The sequence below is a fragment of the Ovis aries genome, chromosome 20, assembly GCF_016772045.2.
Source record: "Ovis aries strain OAR_USU_Benz2616 breed Rambouillet chromosome 20, ARS-UI_Ramb_v3.0, whole genome shotgun sequence".
Taxonomy (NCBI): Eukaryota; Metazoa; Chordata; class Mammalia; order Artiodactyla; family Bovidae; genus Ovis; species Ovis aries.
In genome coordinates, this window is record NC_056073.1 from 30,194,472 (window position 1) to 30,216,528 (window position 22,057).

Genomic DNA, 22,057 nt, shown 5'->3' on the forward strand with positions numbered 1-22,057 from the left:
TCAAACTTTTTTCTTAATTTTGTCATTTATATGCCATAAACACCAACTATAACACTAACATTACTTCCTTAACATCATATGCAAAAGAGTAGAGCAAAATTAAAATCGAAAGGGGAGATTTTGAACTTAGAAATCATAATTTCTTCCTTGAAGTTATAATTAGTCCAAAACAGGAGCAGAGGGATTCAGCTTATCTTAGAGGCTTCACAGCCACTGAAGCTGTTCAAAAATAAAAGGATCTCTGAAATAACTAAAAAAGCCAGATAGTTTTTTATGAAGCAAAGGATTCCCTATTATTTACCCAAAAAATCTAATACTAACTTCCATATGTATCTTTGGATGTCTCAGCATCCTAGGTTGAGCCTTTAGAGACTAGATGCAATGAGCTTCAGTATACAAATGGAAAGGTTGACCTTGAAACAGTATAAATGGTATGACTGTTAAAACAGGAGAGAACAAAGCTAAATCTTCTAGTGGATTTGATAATTTGGGAACATTTTGAATCAAGAATAAATAGTAACCACAGAACCCGGGACTCCTAATTTTACAGTAAAGAGGAAGAAGAAAGACAGTGGAAGGAGGCATGACCCCCTAGGCTTACTACCTCAAATACTGGGCACTAAGAAGGGGCCGACAGAGGATGAGATGGCTGGATGGCATCACTGACTCGATGGACGTGAGTCTGAATGAACTGGGAGTTGGTGATGAACAGGGAGGCCTGGTGTGCTACGATTCATGGGGTCGCAAAGAGTCAGACATGACTGAGCAACTGAACTGAACTGAACTGAAGTATTTATAATTGATTAACTGGTTGAAGGTTAAGAGGGGAAAGTACATTAAAAGGATGGGGGGGAGAGGTCAATGCTTCAACATGATCATAATCATGGCCTAAGTCCCTAGGTAAATTATAGCATCCAGGCTGGAGAGAGAAGGAAATGAAACTAGGAAGGAACTGAGAAAATAGAGGGACACAGGGCCTGTGAATACTGTGATATGAGTTCAGGGGGGCTTAAAGAGCTATGTTAAAAAGTCGAAATGCCTCCCTGTTTGCCTTTCAGGGCTAATAGAGATTGCTGAGGAAAGAGCACTTTGAAAAATTTTACTTTCTCTCTCTGCAGTTCAAGCAGCTAAGAAAGACAATTGTACAACATGAGACAGCATGTGGTACTCAAAATCATCCTTGACCTGAGCTATTGGCATTCTGCCTTTTATACCTGGAACATATCCGCCTTAGTTTCCCTTAGGATGAATTATTTTCCATAAGTTTCTTGACCCTTCATGCAAAACACCACCTGTAATTGAGTCTGTTTATATTTTGATGACTGACTGCTGACAGATTTCAAGCCCCCTCCTTTCCCCTTGTGCTTCCTGTCTGGGCAAGCTAAATAAGCAAGCCTGGGTGCTTCCTCCCTTGGTGTTTGAGTAGAGGGTGTTCAAACCACACAATCCCTGGCTCACATGCGTGAATCCCAGTCCAACCCCATCCACCATAAACCTGATATGGAAATCCCTCCCTGCTCTCTCTTGGGCTATTATCAGGCCAGTTTGGGAGCCTGATGTGCTCTCCCCAGAAAGGTTTTATTTATGGACAGTAAACCTTTTCATACCCTATTGGGGCATGTGGGGAGTCATCAGACTTGACATCTGAACCAAATTTTCAGTGGGGAAGATCTACCTGCCTATGTGGGGATGACCATAGCACCTCCACCCCAGACACTCTTTGCATGAACTAAAAGCTCAGGTTTCAACACATAAAGGTGTTAGGAATCAAGCTGTTTCCCTGAAGAAATTCTGGTTCAACTACAAAAACACCCTGCAAAAGTAAAATCATGTATACGTGGGACTTCCCTGGATGTCCAGTGTTTAAAGACTCTGCACTTCCAATGCAGGGGCGTGGGTTCTATTCCCTGGTTGGTCCGTATGCCACACAGTGTGACAAAAAAATAAAAAAAATCACGTCTACTTGCTGCATTGAAACAAGATATAATGTTAAATCACATAGAATTACTTTGCTCTCTGTGTGGCCTATCAGTGCTGGAGAGTGCTTATAGTTCAAGGTTTAAGAGATATAGCAAGCCATTTTTTAAAATTACCTTTTTCTTCTATAAACCATAATTATTAAAATTTAGTGGTGGTATATCTATCCAGCTAATGGTAGAGAGTGGTTCCCAGGGAAAGTCTATGACAAGACCAAAGTCAGAGCAGTTTCTCTTTCTCTGGATTTGTCCTTGGGAAGATGGTTTTGGGGGAGGGGGGAGATGTTATGAATGACCTCACAATGTGATGGAACCTGTATTCTAGACCCTGTCTTGGACACCTTTGTCTCAGATGGGCTCAGATGGGTGCCTGGGCCATGGATGAACTCACCCTTGAAAAGGAGGGAGGGCATTCATCTCCTTGGACTAGTGGAAAAGCATAAAGGCTTAAGATCCAGGTCCAAGAGAGTTTATCCTTACTGAGGCCTCTGGGCAATGTGGTTCTGAGTAGATTACTTTGGGGCCAAGAGAAATCTGGAGCCACAGTTATGGCACTGCCCAAGAAGACCAGGAAACAAGGAATGCGTCTATTGATGAAGGAAGGTATTTTCAGGGGCCACTTCTTATTTGGTCCCTTTTAACTCCGCCTCTAGGCAGTGTCCCAGGCAGAAACTAATGGCCATACTTAGTTTAACTGAAGAAAATTTAAACGAGAGGAAACCAGCAAAGGAGAGTGGAACACTAGCATCTAACAATTGCAGGAAAACTACCACCTGGAGGCTGGAAGAGCAAGAGCAAAAGAATAATGTATTCATTTTCCATGGCTGCTGTAACAAATAGGTGCCTTAAAACAACAGATCTATTTTCAAAGACTTGTAGTCCAGAAGTCTGAAATAAGTTTCACTGGGCCAAAATTGAGTTGTTGGCTGAGCCACACTCCTTTCTGGAAGCTCTAAGGGGAGAATTAACTGGATGGGTAAAGCAGCATGTGAATTTAAGTAGAATGTTTTAAAATCAGTTCAGCTCAGTCAGTCACTCAGTCATATCTGACTCTCTGAGATGCCATGGACTGCAGCACGCCAGGCTTCCCTGTCCATCACCAACTGCTGGAGCCTGCTCAAACTCATGTCAATTGAGTTGATGATGCCATCCAACCATCTCATCCTCTGTCATCCCCCTCTCCTCCTGCCTTCAATCTTTCCCAGGATCACAGTCTTTTCCAATGAGTCAGTTCTTCGCATCAGGTAGCCAAAGTATTGGAGCTTCAGCTTCAGCATCAGTCCTTCCAATGAATATTTCAGACTGATTTCCTTTAGAATTGACTGATTTGATCTTCTTGCAGTCCAAGGGATTCTCAAGAGTCTTCTCCAACACCAGTTTATTTTTTTTTTATTTTTTTCATTTAATTTTTAATTGAAATATAATTGACATACAATATATTAGTTTCAGGTGTACTACATAGCGATTTGACATTTGCATACATTATTAAATGATGACCATCGTTGAGTTTAGTAACCATCTGTGAAAGTGAAAGTGAAGTCACTCAGTCATGTCCGACTCTTTGCGACCCCATGGATTGCAGCCTAAGAGGCTCCTCTGTTCATGGGATTTTCCAGGCGAGAACACTGGAGTGGGTTGCCATTTCCTTCTCCATCCAACACCAGTTTAAAAGCATCAATTCTTCAGCGCTCAGCTTTCTTTATGGTTCAACTCTCACATCCACACATGACAGCTTTGACTACGTTTTTAAATAAGAGAGACCTATTAGACTTGTTTGCATCAATGCTGTCCAGCCATCTCAACATCTGACACCCTCTGCTCCTTCTGCCCTCAATCTTTCCCAGCATCAGGGATTTTTCCAATGAGTTGTCTGTTTGCAATGTTCATGCAATGAACATGAACTTGGGCAAATTCCGGGAGATGGTGAAGGACAGGGAGACCTGGTGTGCTGCAGCCCATGGAGTTGCAAAGCGTTGGACACAACTGGGCAACTGAACAACAGCAATTAGACTTGTTTACAGTGATAATGAGTCACTAGAAAAGGAGAGTCTGAAAAGTGAAAGGAATGTGAGAGCAAAGTCCTCAAGGAGGCAGAAAGAAATGGTATCTCTGACAATGTTGGGATGGATAGTGGGTGTGGAACGCGTGAAGGACAGAAGCTTGTGGGTGGGGAGCAGATGGCAGGCACCTTTAAAAGGCAGAGGAGGAGGAGGACTTTTGGAACAAGAATTTAAAAGGGAAGGATAAGATCCACTAGTGGGAGAGGAGAAGCACACACAGCAGCTGCTGCATTACCCACACTCGTGGGGATTCCTGCCTGCCAAGACCCCAAGTTTCCAGATAAAAGGCAGAATGTTCGCTGGGTGACTCATCCACTTGGATACTGATTCAACAAATATTTACTGAGCAACTACTCTGTCAGGCACATTGGTGCCACTTAGCATAAAATGAGACATGAAATAGAGCAGAAGTCTAAAAGCCAGATAGATGCCATAGTCACGTACATAGGAGAGATCAGGAGAAGACTGAAATGTGGGAGAGCATGAAGGTAAAACGTGTGTTCTCTAAGGAGCTGAGATTTACTTTAGTTTCAGAGGTACAGTGAAAAGAAAAAAAAAAAAACTAGTAAGAAGATGGGTCCCAGGAAAAGGAATCAGCATTACAGATATAACAATGGAGCTGAAAATTCATTTGAGCAGAGGTCAAAGGATGATTTGAACATGAGGTTGGAAGGTATTAGCTGGAAACATTGTTCCAAAAAGAATGCTAACATACATTTAAAAAAATTATTACAGAAAATTTCAAATAAACACAAAACAGAAAAGTGAACTCCGATGTATTCTTCACCCAGACTAAACAATAATGAATATTTGCCAATCTTGTTTAGCAATCCCTCCCTGACTTTTTATTTTAAATTTTTCATTTTTTCCTGGAATATTTTAAAGTAAGACCCAGACATCATTTGTCTTGTTGTATGTATCTTTTGTATGTATCTTGTTGCATGTATCTTTTGGGGCTTCCCTGGTGGTTTGGGGGTACAGATCTGGCCTGCCAATGCAGGAGACACAGTTTCGATCCCTGGATGGGGAAGATCCCCTGGAGGAGGAAATGGCAACCCACTCCAGTATTCTGGCATGGGAAATCCCATGGACAGAGGGCTACAGTCCATGGGGTTGCAAAGAGTCAGACACGACTTAGTGACTAAACACCACCACCACTGAACCCATGTATCTTTTAACCAATACAGTCTTTTTCTTCCTTTTAAACATAACCATAATGTCATTGTCACAAATAATAAAATTAACAGTAACTTTATAAAGTTGTTTTGACAGCAGATTGAAGCATTTGCTACGGTTTCCAAATAAAAACACTGGTATTTAGGAAGCTGGAAAAGAAATGCTTGATACAGGGACAGGATTAGTTCTTTGATGGTACCATTAAACATTATATTGGAAAATACTAACTAACATGGGGAAAGTTCAAGATAAATGTATATAGTAAATCTTTTGTTATATAAAACTAAAGCTTTTTTTGTTATGTATACACAAAATCCATCTCCATACCTAGCATATGTAGATATATAGATATCAGAAGAAAAAAAGGCTGAAAGAACATTTACTATGTTCAGGGATGATCCAAGTAATGCGATCAGTGTTTGTTTTGTTTGTTTGTTTTTATTTATGCTTTTTCAGAGTGTGTTTGTGCATGTTAGGATGGGGGGTGCGGGGTGGGCGGCATGGAGAACGTGACCTCTTTAATGAAGCTGAATGAATAGCTAAGAAAGCGACTCATCTTCAATCTCAGTTCACATATCAGGAAAGTAGATTTAACACAGTAGACACCTGACACACCAGTTAAATGAACAAAATCTAAGGGAAAAGGGTGAAAATTTCACTCTGATTTATCAATTTTCTGGAAAAAGAAGTGACAGAGGTTCAGGCTAGGATACTTTCCCAAAATGAGGCTCATTGGTATCGCCACAGCACGTTGCATTGCATCGCCCACAACAGCCTTTAGAATCTTCAGCAGGAGAGGCACGAAAGGTTTTTCAATGAGGGTGGGAATTGGCCCTAAGATTTCTGGGAAATAAAGTTTTAAGCGCTGTGTCGACAGCGAGTCTCTGAGCTTTCTGGGAAGTGTAGTTCTCAGATGTAGGACGAGCTCTTTGGCTGATCTAGCTTCAGAGCGCCCCCCAGGAAGCTGGAAGATGGCTTGGGGCGGTTGAGACGGTCGCTGGCCCCCATCCAGTGGCTTCTAGGAGTAGCCGTCTCAGCTTTGTTCGGGGAAATCTGGACACACAAAGGTCACCATGAAAGTCCAGGAACACAGCGAAAGCGCGGGGCTCAAGAGGCCTTTATCCCCGTGGTGGTCTTCGCACTCAAGCGCCTCCTTCTGGTCGAATGACGACAAGGAAAGCAGCTTGCCTTCGCGAAAGCCTTTCTCCCCATCCACCTACGGCGTTTCCAGAAATGGCCCACGCTGAGTCTGGATAGGGGCTCCGTGCAAGGACAGAGATTATTCTGAAGACATGCTTCAGTGTGAGCCGAGTCACGGTGATTTTGGCTGCACTGGAAGACCCTCCATTTTTCCTTAGAATAAGACTCCCCACTCCAGATTACTCTTTTGACCCGACTTCCCCACCAGAAATTCCAAAAGTTTTGGATTCCACATTGACTTTAGAGTTGCAAATTAATCATATCAGGTTTTCAGCTTTTTAATGTTTTGTATGCATGGCTAACTGCTGAGTTAGCCTCTAACTAATTTAGTTAGTTCCTCTGCTTCAGGCCCTACATAGCTTACATGAAAGTTAATAGCAATGAAGGAATTACTGGTCCCTCTTCTTCCTCCCCATATCTAGTCACCAATTTCATAGGATTGTTCCTTTAAGTCCACTTGTTGTTTAGTCGCTAAAGTTGTTATCTGAATTTTTGCAAGCCCATGGACCGTAGCCTGCCAGGTTCCTTCTGTCCATGGGATTCCCCAAACAAGAATACTGGAGTGGGTCGCCATTTCCTTCTCCAGGGGGTCTTCCCAGCCCAGGAATGAAACCTGTGTCTCTTGCGTTGCAGGTGGAATCTTTACCCCTGAGCCACCTGGAAAGCCCAAGAGGTCCAGTAGTCAAACCCTGATCTTTGGGTAAGCTGTTTAACATTCGCATATTTCAGTTTCTTCATCCCAAAATATGTTAAGTAAAATGACTCAAATGTGTGAAAAAAGCTGTTCTGGCACCCAGTAATTACTTGATTATGCAGTATACTCTGTCCTCTGCTGATTCTAACCCCACCCTATATCAAGAAGAATCTTCATATTTGCCTTTCTGAGACTTCCACTAAGAACTCAATATTTATTCACTGGGAAATACACTGTTTGCCAGGTGTTGTGGCAAACACATAATTTAGTTTTTGTTATCAAAAGTGCACTGTATAATTACATGAAGGCCAATGGAGAAATTAATCTTAAATCTATCAGGCTTTCCTTGAAGAATGGACATTTTCTCCCCATCCAAATACAGTGTAAGCAAATGAGCACCTCACTTCACCTAAATGGTCACTTTGCATCTCTACCTGAATAACCACATGATATGACAATTTGTCATGATCTTGATCTTCTAGGCACCTTCTCCTCTCTCTAATGCTGATTTGTATTGTTTTCAGTTTTCTGTTTTATCATATCTTGTAAGCTGCCTTGAGTCATTTTTGATACACAATAGAGTTAAAATAAAGTAGATGACTATTGTCCAGGATGGCAGTCAGAAGAAATATCTTCTTATTTTTTATTGTAATCCTAGTTTTCCATTTCTGTGGAGTTACAGGTCCTTCAGGATTGAAATGAAAGACTACAGGCAGATATGAAGAAACAGAATGATAACTATTAGCATTTATTGAGCACTTATTATGTCAGGCACTGGTTTCATCACTTTATATGAATAAACCCACCTACTCCTTAAAACAGTCTCATGAAGTGGAAAGCTAAGAGGCCAACATCCTAGGAGCTCTGAAGGAGAGTCAGTCCCAAGGCTCAATGTACATAATTAAAGATCAAACAAAAATGACCAAAAGATTCATGAGGTTACCTCACCATTCAAAAGATTAAAGCAAATGCACCATTAAAAATTAAACCCTCTCAATTTAAGTTAAAACTAGAATCCATTAGTTGGGTAGATGGGGCTTCAAGAGATTTAAGACAATTTCTAACTTCAAAAAAGTTCATGGATTAAAAGCACTTGACAGAACCAGAGAACAGAATAAGAAAGTATGTAATACTCTGCTGCTGCTGCTGCTAAGTTGCTTCAGTCATGTCCGACTCTGTGCAACCCCATAGACAGCAGCCCACCAGGCTCCCCAATTCCTGGGATTCTTCAGGCAAGAACATGGAGTGGGTTTCCATTTCCTTCTCCAATGCATGAAAGTGAAAAGTGAAAGGGAAGTCGCTCAGTCGTGTCTGACTCTTCGTGACCCCATGGACTGCAGCCCACCAGGCTCCTCCATCCATGGGGTTTTCCAGGCAAGAGTACTGGAGTGGGGTGCCACTGCCTTCTCCAATGCAATACAGCAGAACGATGCAAACCATCACTGTAAAAGACTTCTAAGAAGGTGGGCAATTGAAAGTATCACAGTGAAGGCAGGATGTGAGCCCGGTTTTTATAAAAGATTTCTAGAGATGTTAATACAAGGAAGAAAGTAGGACATGTAAAAGAATGCCATGGAATAGTCCGAAAGGAAGCCAAGTGTGAAGAGAAAGCCTGTGGCAGAGACAAAGGGTAGGGCTGCCCAGCTGTACTGGGGAGTAATGGAAAATAAATAAATACATCCAACTGTGGAAAGTCTTCGAGTTTAAGCAGTTTGAACCTTTTCCTGGGGACAATGGGAAACTAGATTCTTTTTGAGCTAAGTGATAGTTTAGTAAGACAGCTAGATAAAGACACAGAGATAAGAGCAGCAACAGTGTGTTCACTCTGGTATCTAGGTCCAAATTACCAACGAGTTAGCAGCAGCAGTAGGAACACAGAGAAAGAAATCAACTATTAGGCCATTTCAAATAAACCCTAGCAGGCTGATTACCCATGATAGAGAGGAATCGGTAAGCAATAATTATGGGGCATTTAGTGACCACTCAGCACTGTGGGGTGTTTTGTAGGGATCTAAAATAAGATTTTCATCTTTAAGAAGCTTACAATCTAATTGAATAATCATAAGTACTATAAACCAATAAAATGAAATTATTCTGGTTCAACTCTTGCCCCAAAGTCATAGAGCTAATCACTGTTAATCAGAGAAGTGCTGGGAGGTAGAAAAATTCGTGGATCAGCACAGAATCATGGATCCCAGAGGCTCAAATTTTAAGGCATAAGAGTAGCCAAAAGTGCCAATTCTGCAAATGTAAAGTAGGAAAAGGACTGAGAGGTAGGCGCTGTGTTTGTTCTTGATAGATCAGCTTTACGACTGGTGAGAGTCAGAACCAGAGGGTATACATTTCATGAAGTCTGTAAACAAAAGATGTTTTTAATATAGGGCAGCATTTTTTTAAAAAAAAGATAATGTAGGAACTAAATATAAGATTTTTAGGACATTTTTGGTCAGGATAAGATTAAATAATACTAGGATTAATTAGGCACATTAGTAGAAATATGGGTTATACTTTGAGGGAAATATGGTGTAGCCAAAAAGGTAAGGGAGGAAGGAATAGAAAAACTGTCCTTTAAGTCCAGAGGCTGAATTTGCCTTATTATTGTCATCCCCAAACTAATGGGTAGATTTTTGTTCTGAAGCCAGCTTCTCTTGTGCTACTAGAGCCAGCAAGCCTAAAAACATCCACATACAGGATTTCCTCAAGTAAAGGGGCTGATGTGGTTGGGAAAGAAAAGGGTTCACTGGTTGTTCAGGGACCAAAGCTCCATGGAAGAGATAAAGGTGAAGGACTAAAAGGTGTAAGGTAGTAAGGTATATTCTATGACTGGAGCCCTACAAAATATTAGATTGAATATCTTAAGGTTTTTAAAGTTCATCCCCGCCTTGTTGAAATGATCACTCACCTGACCACTTAGTTTCCATAAAGGAAGGAAGGCTAGCTTGAAACTGGCTTATAGCTAGTGGGAAAGGAAAATTCAAACAAGTATATATTTCTCTTCAGCTATATAGGAGCTTATGCTATGTGCTCTTATGCCAAGATTAATGAAAGCTCAGATATTACTTTTTAGTGTGAAGTTGCTGATGTCTAATAAGAGTTGAACTCTGACTGAAGGCTTTCTCACAGCTATTACACTTGAAAGGCTTCTCTCCGGTATGAATTCTCTGGTGAATAATAAGGGAGGAGTTCCGACTAAAGCCCTTGCCACACACTCTACACTCATGAGGCTTTTCTCCAGTGTGGATTCTCTGATGTTCAGCAAGGGATGAGCTTCGACTGAATACTTTTCCACAGTCATTGCATTCATAGGGGTTCTCTCCAGTGTGTGTTCTCTGATGTTCAATAAGAGATGAGATCCAACTGTAAGCTTTTCCGCATTCACTGCATTCATAGGGATTCTCTCCAGTGTGTATTCGTTGATGCTGAATTATAGTTGAACGGTCACTGAAGGCTTTCCCACATTCATTACACTTGTAAGGTTTTTCTTGAGTATGAGTTCGCTGATGTTGACTAAGGTTAGTGCTTCGGCTAAAGGCTTTTCCACATTCACTACATTCATATGGTTTTTCTCCAGTATGGATCCTCTGATGTAGACTAAGGTGTGTACTCCGGCTAAAAGCTTTTCCACATTCAGGGCATTCGAAAGGTTTCTCTCCAGTGTGAGTTCTTTGATGTTCAATAAGGTGTGTACTTCGGCTAAAAGTTTTCCCACATTCATTGCATTCAAAAGGCTTTTCTCTGCCATGAATTCTCCTGTGGACAATGAGGTCTGATTCATAACTAAAGGCTTTACCACATTCATTGCATTTACAAGGCTTCCTTTGCAGAAAGAGTTTCTGGTGTTTAATTAAGTCTGAATTATCTTTGGAGTTTTTCCTAGATTTGGGGGACCTAGCTCCCTTTGGAATTCTCTGCCGTGTATTAAATTTTGAGCTTAGATTAAATTTACTGGATTCAGGGCCTCTCTCCTTAGCGAAAATCTCCTTGAGAGACACTGACACTTTTCTGATTGCCCTTTTCTCAAAAGATTCCTTCTGTACAGGACATTTTGTCTGCCTTGATAATTGGCCCTCACTTTTACAGGCTTCTTCATCCATAGGATGCTGGGCAGTATTCCCTCGAAGACTTTCCATTGCTGACCCAGAAAACTCTAGTTCTTCCAAAACAGCCTGATTGGTGGTGATGCTTCGGTTCAGTTAAAATCTTCCCTATCTGAAAGACATTTAAAGTGCAAATGTCACCTGTCTCTAGTGTGGAGAACAAGGAAAATAAGCCACCAGAAATAAAAGACAACTAATTCATGCACACTAGCAACTTAATATGGGGAGAAAGTTAAAACAGACAATGAAAGAGAAGTGAATGAAGCCAGAAGAGATAACAGAGTTCTCATAGTGGATGCAAAGAGACATCAAGAAATACAAGTAGTGGACTGGGTAACATGTTAAGCCCCCCAAAATGAAAATGAGCAAACATATCAATTGATGAGTAGAGAATAAGGGATTAGAAAGTAAAATGAGCTATTACCTATTTAGCCAGTTACTTATGGTAAATGAGAGAAAGGAAAGGGATTAGAAGAGTAAAGACTCTCAAATGTAGAAGGATAACCACCCTCCTAAAAGCAAAAAGTGAGAAGACTCTGTCAAGGTTGGATGCAACCATTTTCTTGGCAATGAAAGAGAATAGAATTTCAGAAACGCTAATGATTACACCGCTATCCCCACTGAATCCACCAACCCTTCTTCCAACTAGTTTAGGTACTCTTCTAAACAAGTCTACGACCCTAGATTTCAGAGGTTTAACAACACTTGCCAAGGATCTCATCTTAACAGATCTTAGAGTTCATTGAGGCCAACTTGCACATTGGACAGGAAACATTGAGTAACTTAAGTCACCCAGCAAATTATAAGAGCTTAGACTAGAACTCGTCTCCTAAATTTCAAATTGGTGGTCTTTTCATAATACTACTCACCTAACAGATATTTTTGGTCAGTCCCCTCTTCAGTTCCCTAAAGATCCAGTATGTATAGTTGTTCTTCCTCCAACTGGATGATCATGTCCAGTTCATATGCTGGGATTCTGCTGATGAGAAGTGATTTAACACAAGGCTATTGGTGCTGGAAACACAGGGCTATTGAGAGCTCAACATTAATGCTTTGATCTATAGAAAAGATAGTGTGAAATTTCACAAGTCTGTGGCAGGAAGCACTGGAGAAAATGGGTATCTGAAAATTCTGGGCTAAAATTGGTTCCAAAAGAAAGGCTATACACATACCCATCAGAATCACTTATGAAACTTGTTACTCTAGATACTGGGCATTACCTCAGACCTAGGGAATATGTAGTAAGTTCACATGACTTGACAAGTTGTACTGTCCAACATGAACCTTAGAAGAAACACTCTAAGTTGCCTGAAAAATGTGCTCACTGGGACCAGCCTTCCTAAAAACATTCTTCTCAGAGCGAGAGGATCTAAAACATAAACTCAGTCTCCCGTAAGACAGGTGGTTTTTTTCTCCTGCTGGAAGGTCCAACACATGTCAAGGATCTTGTTTCCAAGTATTAGGTAACTGCATTCTCAGATGACACCTTTAAAAAGCTGGCACCCCACATTCAGACTGTACCAAGCAGTCTCTTTATCTTCCTACTCCCAAGGTTGTTCTTACATTTTCCTTATAAAAAGGAAGAACAGCAAGGCCTTCACCGAGATTACTGACCTACACTGAATATCTAGCAGAGCATCCTGGTTCTAGCAGTAAAATGGGGAAGCTACGGGAATCTGTGCCTATTCTTCTGAAAGCACTTCTCTGAACTCTTGAGTTTCCCCACTGAAGCTTTTTCCTTAACCCATTCTCTTGTAAATTTATCCAGAGCCCTTGGGTATGACAGTAGGCAATAAACTGTAAAATAGTTGCCCTAATGGTTCTGCTCACAGCACTATTTGAGATCCACTGGGTTAGGAGCATATCTGGTTTCACAAGTCTTGCCTTTCTCAGAGACTGGGAACCTTCCAGATGTCGAGGTGAACCTTGGAAGATGTTCATCAAGAAGCCATCCATGGAGAACCTCAAGAGCAACATGATGATGCTGCTGTCTGTATCCAGCTTTGCCAAGAACATTCCTTTCAGCTGAAAACAGGGAATGCAAGACCCTACCACTGAGTTGATTGATAAGTCAGAATTCTAATTTATTTAGAACCTTGGAATAAAATCCAGTTGCATACTTTATGGTGCTAATATTTCTTAGTAGGAATTTACCTAACTGCTTAGGTTGGCTGGCCTACATTCTCGCAGCCCAGATCCTTAAGCTACTCTGCCATTATTCTGTTGGCAGTTTTGAGAATTTGTGAGGGTTTTTTGTTTGTTTTGGTTGGAATGCTGATTTCATGGTGTTATTAGAATCAGAATGATCTCTGTTCATTTCCAAGGCAAACCATTCAATATCATAGTAATTCAAGTAATGCTGAAGAAGCTGAAGCTGAATGGTTCTATTAAGACCTACAAGACCTTTTAGAACTAACACCCAAGAAAGATGTCCTTTTCATTATAGGGGACTCGAATGCAAAAGTAGGACGTCAAGAAACCCCTGGAGTAACAGGCAAATTTGGCCTTGGAATATGGAATGAAGCAGGGCAAAAGCTAATAGAGTCTTGCCAAGAGAACGCACTGGTCATAGCAAACACCCTCTTCCAACAACGCAAAAGAAGACTCTACACGTGGACATCACCAGATGGTCAACACCGAAATCAGATTGATTATATTCTTTGCAGCCAAATATGGAGAATCTCTATACAGTCAGCAAAAACAAGACTGGGAGCTGACTGTGGTTCAGATCATGAACTCCTTATTGCAAAATTCAGACTGAAATTGAAGAAAGTAGGGAAAACCACTAGACCATTCAGGTATGACCTAAACCAAATCCCTTATGATTATACATTGGAAGTGAGAAATAGATTTAAGGGACTAGATCTGATAGACAGCGTGCCTGATGAACTATGCACGGAGGTTCATGACATTGTACAGGAGACAGGAATCAAGACCATCCCCAAGAAAAAGAAATGCAAAAAAGCAAAATGGCTGTCTGAGGATGCCTTACAAATAGCTGTGAAAAGAAGGGAAGCAAAAAGCAAAGGAGAAAAGGAAAGATATAAGCATCTGAATGCAGAGTTTCAAAGAATAGCAAGGAGAGATAAAGAAAGCCTTCCTCAGCAATCAATGCAAAGAAATAGAGGAAAACAACAGAATGGGAAAGACTAGAGATCGCTTCAAGAAAATTAGAGATACCAAGGAAACATTTCATGCAAAGATGGGCTCGATAAAGGACAGAAATGGTATCGACCTAACAGAAGCAGAAGATATTAAGAAGAGGTGGCAATAATACACAGAAGAACTGTACAAAAAAGATCTTCATGACCCAGATAATCATGATGGTGTGATTACTCACCTAGAGCCAGACATCATGGAATGTGAAGTCAAGTGGGCCTTAGAAAGCATCATTATGAACAAAGCTAGTGCAGGTGATGGAATTCCAGTTGAGCTACTCCAAATCCTGAAAGATGATGCTCTGAAAGTGCTGCACTCAATATGCTAGCAAATTTGGAAAACTCAGCAGTGGCCACAGGACTAGAAAAGGTCAGTTTTTATTCCAATCCTAAAGAAAGGCAATGCCAAAGAATGCTCAAACTACCGCACAATTGCACTCATCTCACATGCTAGTAAAGTAATGCTCAAAATTCTCCAAGCCAGGCTTCAGCAATACCTGAACCATGAAATTCCAGATGTTCAAGCTGGTTTTAGAAAAGGCAGAGGAGCCAGAGATCAAATTGCCAACATCTGCTGGATCATGGAAAAAGCAAGAGAGTTCCAGAAAAACATCTATTTCTGCTTTATTGACTATCCCAAAGCCTTTGACTGTGTGGACCACAATAAACTGTGGAAAATTCTGAAAGAGATGGGAATACCAACTACCTGACCTGCCTCTTGAGAAGCCTGTATGCAGGCCAGGAAGCAACAGTTAGAACTGGACATGGAACAACAGACTCGTTCCAAATCCAGAAAGGAGTGTGTCAAGGCTGTATATTGTCACCCTGCTTATTTAACTTATATGCTGAGTACATCATGAGAAATGCTGGGCTGGAAGAAGCACAAGTTGGAATCAAGATTGCCGGGAGAAATATCAATAACCTCAGATATACAGATGACACCACCCTTATGGAAGAAAGTGAAGAAGAACTGAAGAGCCTCTTGGTGAAAGTGAAAGAGGAGAGTGAAAAAGTTGGCTTAAACCTCAACATTCAGAAAACGAAGATCATGGCATCTGGTCCCATCACTTCATGGGAAATAGATGGGGAAACAGTGGAAACAGTGAGAGACTTTATTCTTCTGGGCTCCAAAATCACTGCAGATGGTGACTGCAGCCATGAAATCAAAAGACGCTTACTCCTTGGAAGGAAAGTTATGACCAACCTAGATAGCATATTCAAAAGCAGAGACATTATTTGGCCAACAAAGGTCCGTCTAGTCAAGGCTATGGTTTTCCCAGTGGTCATGTATGGATGTGAGAGTTGGACTGTGAAGAAAGCTGAGTGCCGAAGAATTGATGCCTTTGAACTGTGGTGTTGGAGAAGACTCTTGAGAGTCCCTTGGACTGCAAGGAGATCCCACCAGTCCATCCTAAAGGAGATCAGTCTGGGTGTTTATTTGAAGGACTGATGCTAAAGCTGAAACTCCAATACTTTGGCCACCTCATGCAAAGAGTTGACTCATTGGAAAAGACTCTGATGCTGGGAGGGATTGGGGGCAGGAGGAGAAGGAGACGACAGAGGATGAGATGGCTGGATGGCATTATGACTCGATGGACATGAATTTGAGTGAACTCCCGGAGTTGGTGATGGATAGGGAGGCCTGGCGTGCTGCAGTTCATGGGGTCCCAAAGAGTCGGTCACGACGGAGCAACTGAACTGAATTGAACTGAATGATGATGGCTATTTCTGCAAAAACAAAGAATGTTCCTTATCCTGCCAGACCTTAAAAAAAATTTTTTTAATTGTTACGTGAGGCTAGAATGCACCACTACTTTTTATGTAAATACAAAGTATTTTGTAGAAATTTTCTATGTAGTGCAAAATCAAGGAAATACTTCTTTCTCTTTGAATGATACTAGGAATTGTTCACCATTTTAGGAAAATCAAACCACTTATGGTATTAGATTCCTAACTACAACATTCACATATCAGCCTGCATTCAAAGCTGTTGCATTCATAGTGATTGTATGTATAGGTACAATAGTCTGTTTTATCCAATCATTTACGTGCTGAAATACATATTATTTAAAATTACTTTCCTTTTTTCTCCTTTTTATTACAATTAAGGTAATATAGTGATATTATATCTGTAGGTAGTTAATATTACCTATGAATTTTATTTCAAGATAGTACAAGGGACGGTAGGTCTTAAAGGTAGAGAATTACTTCTCCAGTGCAATGGAACTAAAGTATTAACAGTTACACAGTTGATAAATAGTGAATCTCTCAGGCGGTAAAATGCAAAGCATCTAAATCCTCTAAAGCAAAGTCCTCATGTCCAATAGAAGTCTGAAGATCTGAGAACATTCACACTCAATAAGGGTGACATAGGTACAATGGGGATTTTGTATATAGTGGGATATTATTATATTTTTACATGTTACAGTCCACCTTGGAGAAGGGTTATTTTTGATAAAATGTTCAGGGTTTTGGAGACAAAGGGAAACCAGGAAGATCTGAAATTTGAAGACAGTTATAAACTGACTCACTGGAACTCTAAAAACGTAGAATATCTAAAAATAGGCAGAATCTCCCGAACAGAGAAAGAACTAGAACAGAGTTGAAAGGAGAGAGCCAATTTTGAGGGTTTACTTTGATGCTTATTAATACTTAATGACTGGTAAAATATGCTAGTCATATTTTAATACTTGATGACTGGTAAAATATGCCAGTCTTTTATCTTTGATATAAGATAATCTCTAATTTAACTAATGTGTATATAGTGTGCAGTACAAGAGCCTCCCCAACCTTCCCCCAATCCAGTCGTTTCGGCATTTCAAATAAGCTCATGACATGTGTAACTGTTATTATATATTGTTTGTGTATGTGACACCTACGACAGACACATAGAAACCATGAAGAAAATTTCTACATTAAAAAAAAATTGAATAGCTCTTCTGGTGCTTTGCTTTCTGGTACGGGACTGACTACTTCCTGGAGCCTTTGCCAATGCACCACAGTTAGCCTCAGCAGCCTCCATTCAACTCTAGAACAGAGATGGTCAAGTCTCCAGGCCTATCACAAGATGCTCTTCAAACGACAGTGTCCTTAAAGATTGGCTCAAAGTCACAACAGATTCACAGAATTTGATATACAGAATTTGTCAGTACCTCTAACAAATAACACCCGCTATGTTCAAGCATCAACACTTATCATCAGAATCATTGAAAAATACTACTGCTCTCAAGTTCGGTAATTTCAAGTAAGGTACTTAGTCTCTATGTGCCTCGATTTTCTTATCTGTAAATGAGGATGATATAGTACATCTCATGGGGTTAAAGCGAGGATTAAATGAGTTAATTCTGCTAAAAACTCTTAGCGCCTAGCACCCGCTAAACATCTGGGAAACACCCGCAATACAGAAGCACTTCCTCGCCCAGCTAGAACGGAGCAGAAGGCAACTCTGATCATTTCCATCTCCCAGGGGCTCAACCCGGAGAACATCTGTCAATGCAGCCGAAGGACTAGGCTGTGCCGACCCGGGAGGCGAGATACAGTGCCGAGTCCCAACAGCGGAGGCACCTCTCGGCCGGATCTGCGGATAGGCCACCCCCAGGCCACTCGCTGGTATTCCCCGCGAGACCTGTTTCGGCACGACCACTGCACAGAATCTCCAGGCCCACCCGTCCAGGGCCCAGGACCCTGCGTGCCCTACTCACCGGCCGTCTCTGGCCGAGCGCCGGGACACACCCTGGCCCGGACCCTGGCTTGGACGGAACCTGAGTGCGCGGAGCTAGAGGAAGCCGGAAGGATTAATGAGAAACCCTTGAGTCGAACTCCGGGTCTCACCAAGTTTCCCGAGGTCACTGACACTCTTCCACTCAGGCTCGTGTGCTGCTCAGTACGGAGAGCCAGTCATTGCCTGATTAACCGCCCAGCCCTAGTTCTCCTGGAGCAGATGACCTGTTAGAGGACAGAGACGCTAAGGAGAATAGGAAGCATACCAGGCCGTGGCTCCGCGCCTGCGCCGCAAGGTCCTGAACCGCCAAGCTATGCTCAGAAGTTCTTGGAGACTGTTCCAGAGCACATTCCCTGGTGTGACACTGAGATTGAGAACTTGACACTAAAGGCCCGGAAAGCGGGTCTTCGAAAGATCCTGAAGGTCTTAATACATTCTACAAAGTATAACCTGGTTTATATTTTTAAAAAACATACCTGCAGAACTGATTAAAATACAGATTCACATGCTTCACTACTCGTTGGCTTGAGGAAAGTCTGAGAAACACTGCATGTTCAGCAGTCATCCCAGATAATTCTGATACAGGTGATGCTCTGCCTGTCTCTGTGAGAAATAGCACCCCCCACCCCGCTCCCCCCTCCCCGCAACACACACACATTCTGGATGCTTAAATGCAACTAAACGCAGGACAGGTCCCCAAAATTCCACCAAGAGATGTAAAGGTTAAAAAAATTAGGAAGCCACTCTGGTCATGAGTATTTTTTTACCTGTGTTTTATCCTAAGAGTTTTATAGTTTTTCTCATAAAGTTAGAACTTTAAAGCATGTTAAATTATTTTTTATATTTTAGATTTAAGGGACTAGATCTGATAGAGCGCCTGATGAACTATGGATGAAGGTTCATGACTTTGTACAGGAGACAGGAATCAAGACCATCCCCAAGAAAAAGAAATGCAAAAAAGCAAAATGGCTGTCTGAGGATGACTTACAAATAGCTGTGAAAAGAAGGGGAGCGAAAAGCAATGGAGAAAAGGAAAGATATACCCATTTGAATGCAGAATTCCAAAAAATGGCAAGGAGAGATAAAGAAAGCCTTCCTTAGCAAACAATGCAAAGAAATAGAGGAAAACAACAGAATGGGAAAGACTAGAGATCTCTTCAGGAAAATTTAGAGATACCAAGGGAACATTTCATGCAAATATGAACTCGATAAAGGACAGAAATGGTATGGACCTAACAGAAGCAGAAGATATTAAGAAGAGGTGGCAATAATACACAGAAGAAGGGTACAAAAGAGATCTTCACGACCCAGATAATCACGATGGTGTGATCACTCACCTAGAGCCAGACATCATGGAATGTGAAGTCAAGTGGGCCTTAGAAAGCATCACTACGAACAAAGCTAGTGCAGGTGATGGAATTCCAGTTGAGCTACTCCAAATCCTGAGAGATGATGCTGTGAAAGTGCTGCACTCAATATGCTAGCAAATTTGGAAAACTCAGCAGTGGCCACAGGACTAGAAAAGGTCAGTTTTTATTCCAATCCCAAAGAAAGGCAATGCCAAAGAATGCTCAAACTACCGCACAGTTGCACTCATCTCACATGCTAGTAAAGTAATGCTCAAAATTCTCCAAGCCAGGCTTCAGCAATACCTGAACCATGAAATTCCAGATGTTCAAGCTGGTTTTAGAAAAGGCAGAGGAGCCAGAGATCAAATTGCCAACATCTGCTGGATCATGGAAAAGCAAGAGAGTTCCAGAAAAACATCTATTTCTGCTTTATTGACTATCCCAAAGCCTTTGACTGTGTGGATCACAATAAACTGGAAAATTCTGAGAGAGATGGGAATACCTGACCACTTGACCTGCCTTTTGAGAAACCTGTATGCAGGCCAGGAAGCAACAGTTAGAACTGGACATGGAACAACAGACTGGTTCCAAATCCAGAAAGGAGTGTGTCAAGGCTGTATATTGTCACCCTGCTTATTTAACTTATATGCTGAGTACATCATGAGAAATGCTGGGCTGGAGGAAGCACAGGTTGGAATCAAGACTGCCGGGAGAAATATAAATAACCTCAGATATACAGATGACACCACCCTTATGGAAGAAAGTGAAGAAGAACTGAAGAGCCTCTTGGTGAAAGTGAAAGAGGAGAGTGAAAAAGTTGGCTTAAACCTCAACATTCAGAAAACTAAGATCATGGCATCTGGTTCAGTAGATGTGTAAACAGTAGAAACAGTGGCTGACTTTATTTTTCTGGGCTCCAAAATCACTGCAGATGGTGATTGCAGCCATGAAATTAAAAGGCGCTTACTCCTTGGAAGGAAAGTTATGACCAACCTAGATAGCATATTCAAAAGCAGAGACATTATTTTGCCAACAAAGGTCCGTCTAGTCAAGGCTATGGTTTTCCCAGTGGTCATGTATGGATGTGAGAGTTGGACTGTGAAGAAAGCTGAGTGCCGAAGAATTGATGCCTTTGAACTGTGGTGTTGGAGAAGACTTTTGAGAGTCCCTTGGACTGCAAGGAGATCCCACCAGTCCATCCTAAAGGAGATCAGTCCTGGGTGTTCATTGGAAGGACTGATGCTAAAGCTGAAACTCCAATACTTTGGTCACCTCATGCAAAGAGTTGACTCATTGGAAAAGACTCTGATGCTGGGAGGGAATGGGGGCAGGAGGAGAAGGAGACGACAGAGGATGAGATGGCTGGATGGCATTATGACTCGATGGACATGAATGTGAGTGCGCTCCCGGAGTTGGTGATGGACAGGGAGGCCTGGCGTGCTGCAATTCATGGGGTCGCAAAGAGTCAGATATGACTGAGTTACTGAACTGAACTGAACTGAACACTCTATTTCTGTAGAAAAACATTTTTGGTATTTTGACAGGGACTACATTGAACTTGCTTTGAATAGTGTTGCCAACTGAACAATCAGTTCAGTTCTGTCGCTCAGTCATGTCCGACTCTGTGACCCCGTGGACTGCAGTACTCCAGGCCTCCCTGTCCATCACCAACTCCCAGAGTTGACTCAAACTCATGTCCATTGAGTCGGTGATACCATCCAACCATCTCATCCTCTGTCGTCCCCTTCTCCTCTTTCCTTTGATCTCTCCCAGCATCAGGGTCTTTTCCAATGAGTCAGTTCCTCGCATCAGGTGGCCAGAGCATTGGAGTTTCAGCTTAAGCTTCAGTCCTTCCAATGAATATTCAGGACTGATCTCCTTTAGAATGGACTGGTTGGATCTCCTTGCAGTCCAAGGGACTCTCAAGAGTCTTCTCCAGCACCACAGTTCAAAAGCATCAATTCTTCAGTGCTCAGATTTCTTTATAGTCCAACTCTCACACCCATACATGACTACTGGAAAAATCATAGCCTTGACTAGATGGACCTTTGTTGGCAAAGTAATGTCTCTGCTTTTTAACATTGTCTTTTAATCCATGAACCTGGTATGTCTTTTCATTTACTTAGATCTTTCATTTTCTTCAGCAATGTTTTGTAGTATTAGATGTATAAATCTTTTGCTTCCTTGGCTAGATTGATTCTTAGGTATTTTATTATTTTTGATGCTATTGCAAATCAAATTCTTTAATGAATAAAAGAATCAGATCAGTCTTTTAAAAATGGAGTATTTGAGCAATATGAACCAATTAGACCTGACAAAATATGTATAGAACATTTCATTCAACAACAGCAGAATACACGTTTTTTCTGAAGTTAACATGCAACATTCTCTAGGATGGAGCATATGTTAGACCACAATTAAAATGTTAATAATTTTTAAAAGATTAATATCATACACAATATCTTTTCTGATCAAAATATAATAAAACTAAAATCAAAAGCAGAAGGAAAGTGAAAAATTCACAACTATATGGAAAGTAAATAGAATGAGGAAAAGTGGAAGCAGTGGCAAACTTTATTTTCATGGGCTGAAAAATCACCGTGGATGGTGGCCACAGCCATGAAAT

General features: G+C 41.3%; 1 protein-coding gene across 6 annotated transcripts; it reads right to left on the reverse strand.

Moving 5' to 3' along the window:
* Nucleotides 1–5,630: 5,630 nt before the first annotated feature.
* On the reverse strand, nt 5,631–18,609 carry ZNF391 (zinc finger protein 391). 6 transcript variants are annotated; one of them, XM_060403379.1, is made up of 3 exons: nt 18,348–18,609; nt 12,073–12,179; nt 5,631–11,315 (listed from the first exon to the last, which is right to left on the reverse strand). In XM_060403379.1, the coding sequence occupies exon 3, from the start codon at nt 11,234–11,236 to the stop codon at nt 10,163–10,165; it is 1,074 nt and encodes a 357-aa protein (XP_060259362.1). In that variant the 5' UTR covers nt 11,237–11,315; nt 12,073–12,179; nt 18,348–18,609; the 3' UTR covers nt 5,631–10,162. The 6 variants fall into 6 exon arrangements, with proteins under 6 accessions (XP_060259362.1, XP_060259360.1, XP_060259361.1 ...); XM_060403377.1 differs by having other exon boundaries at nt 12,073–12,182; nt 18,348–18,382; XM_060403378.1 differs by having other exon boundaries at nt 18,193–18,348.
* Between the last annotated feature and the right edge of the window lie 3,448 nt (nt 18,610–22,057).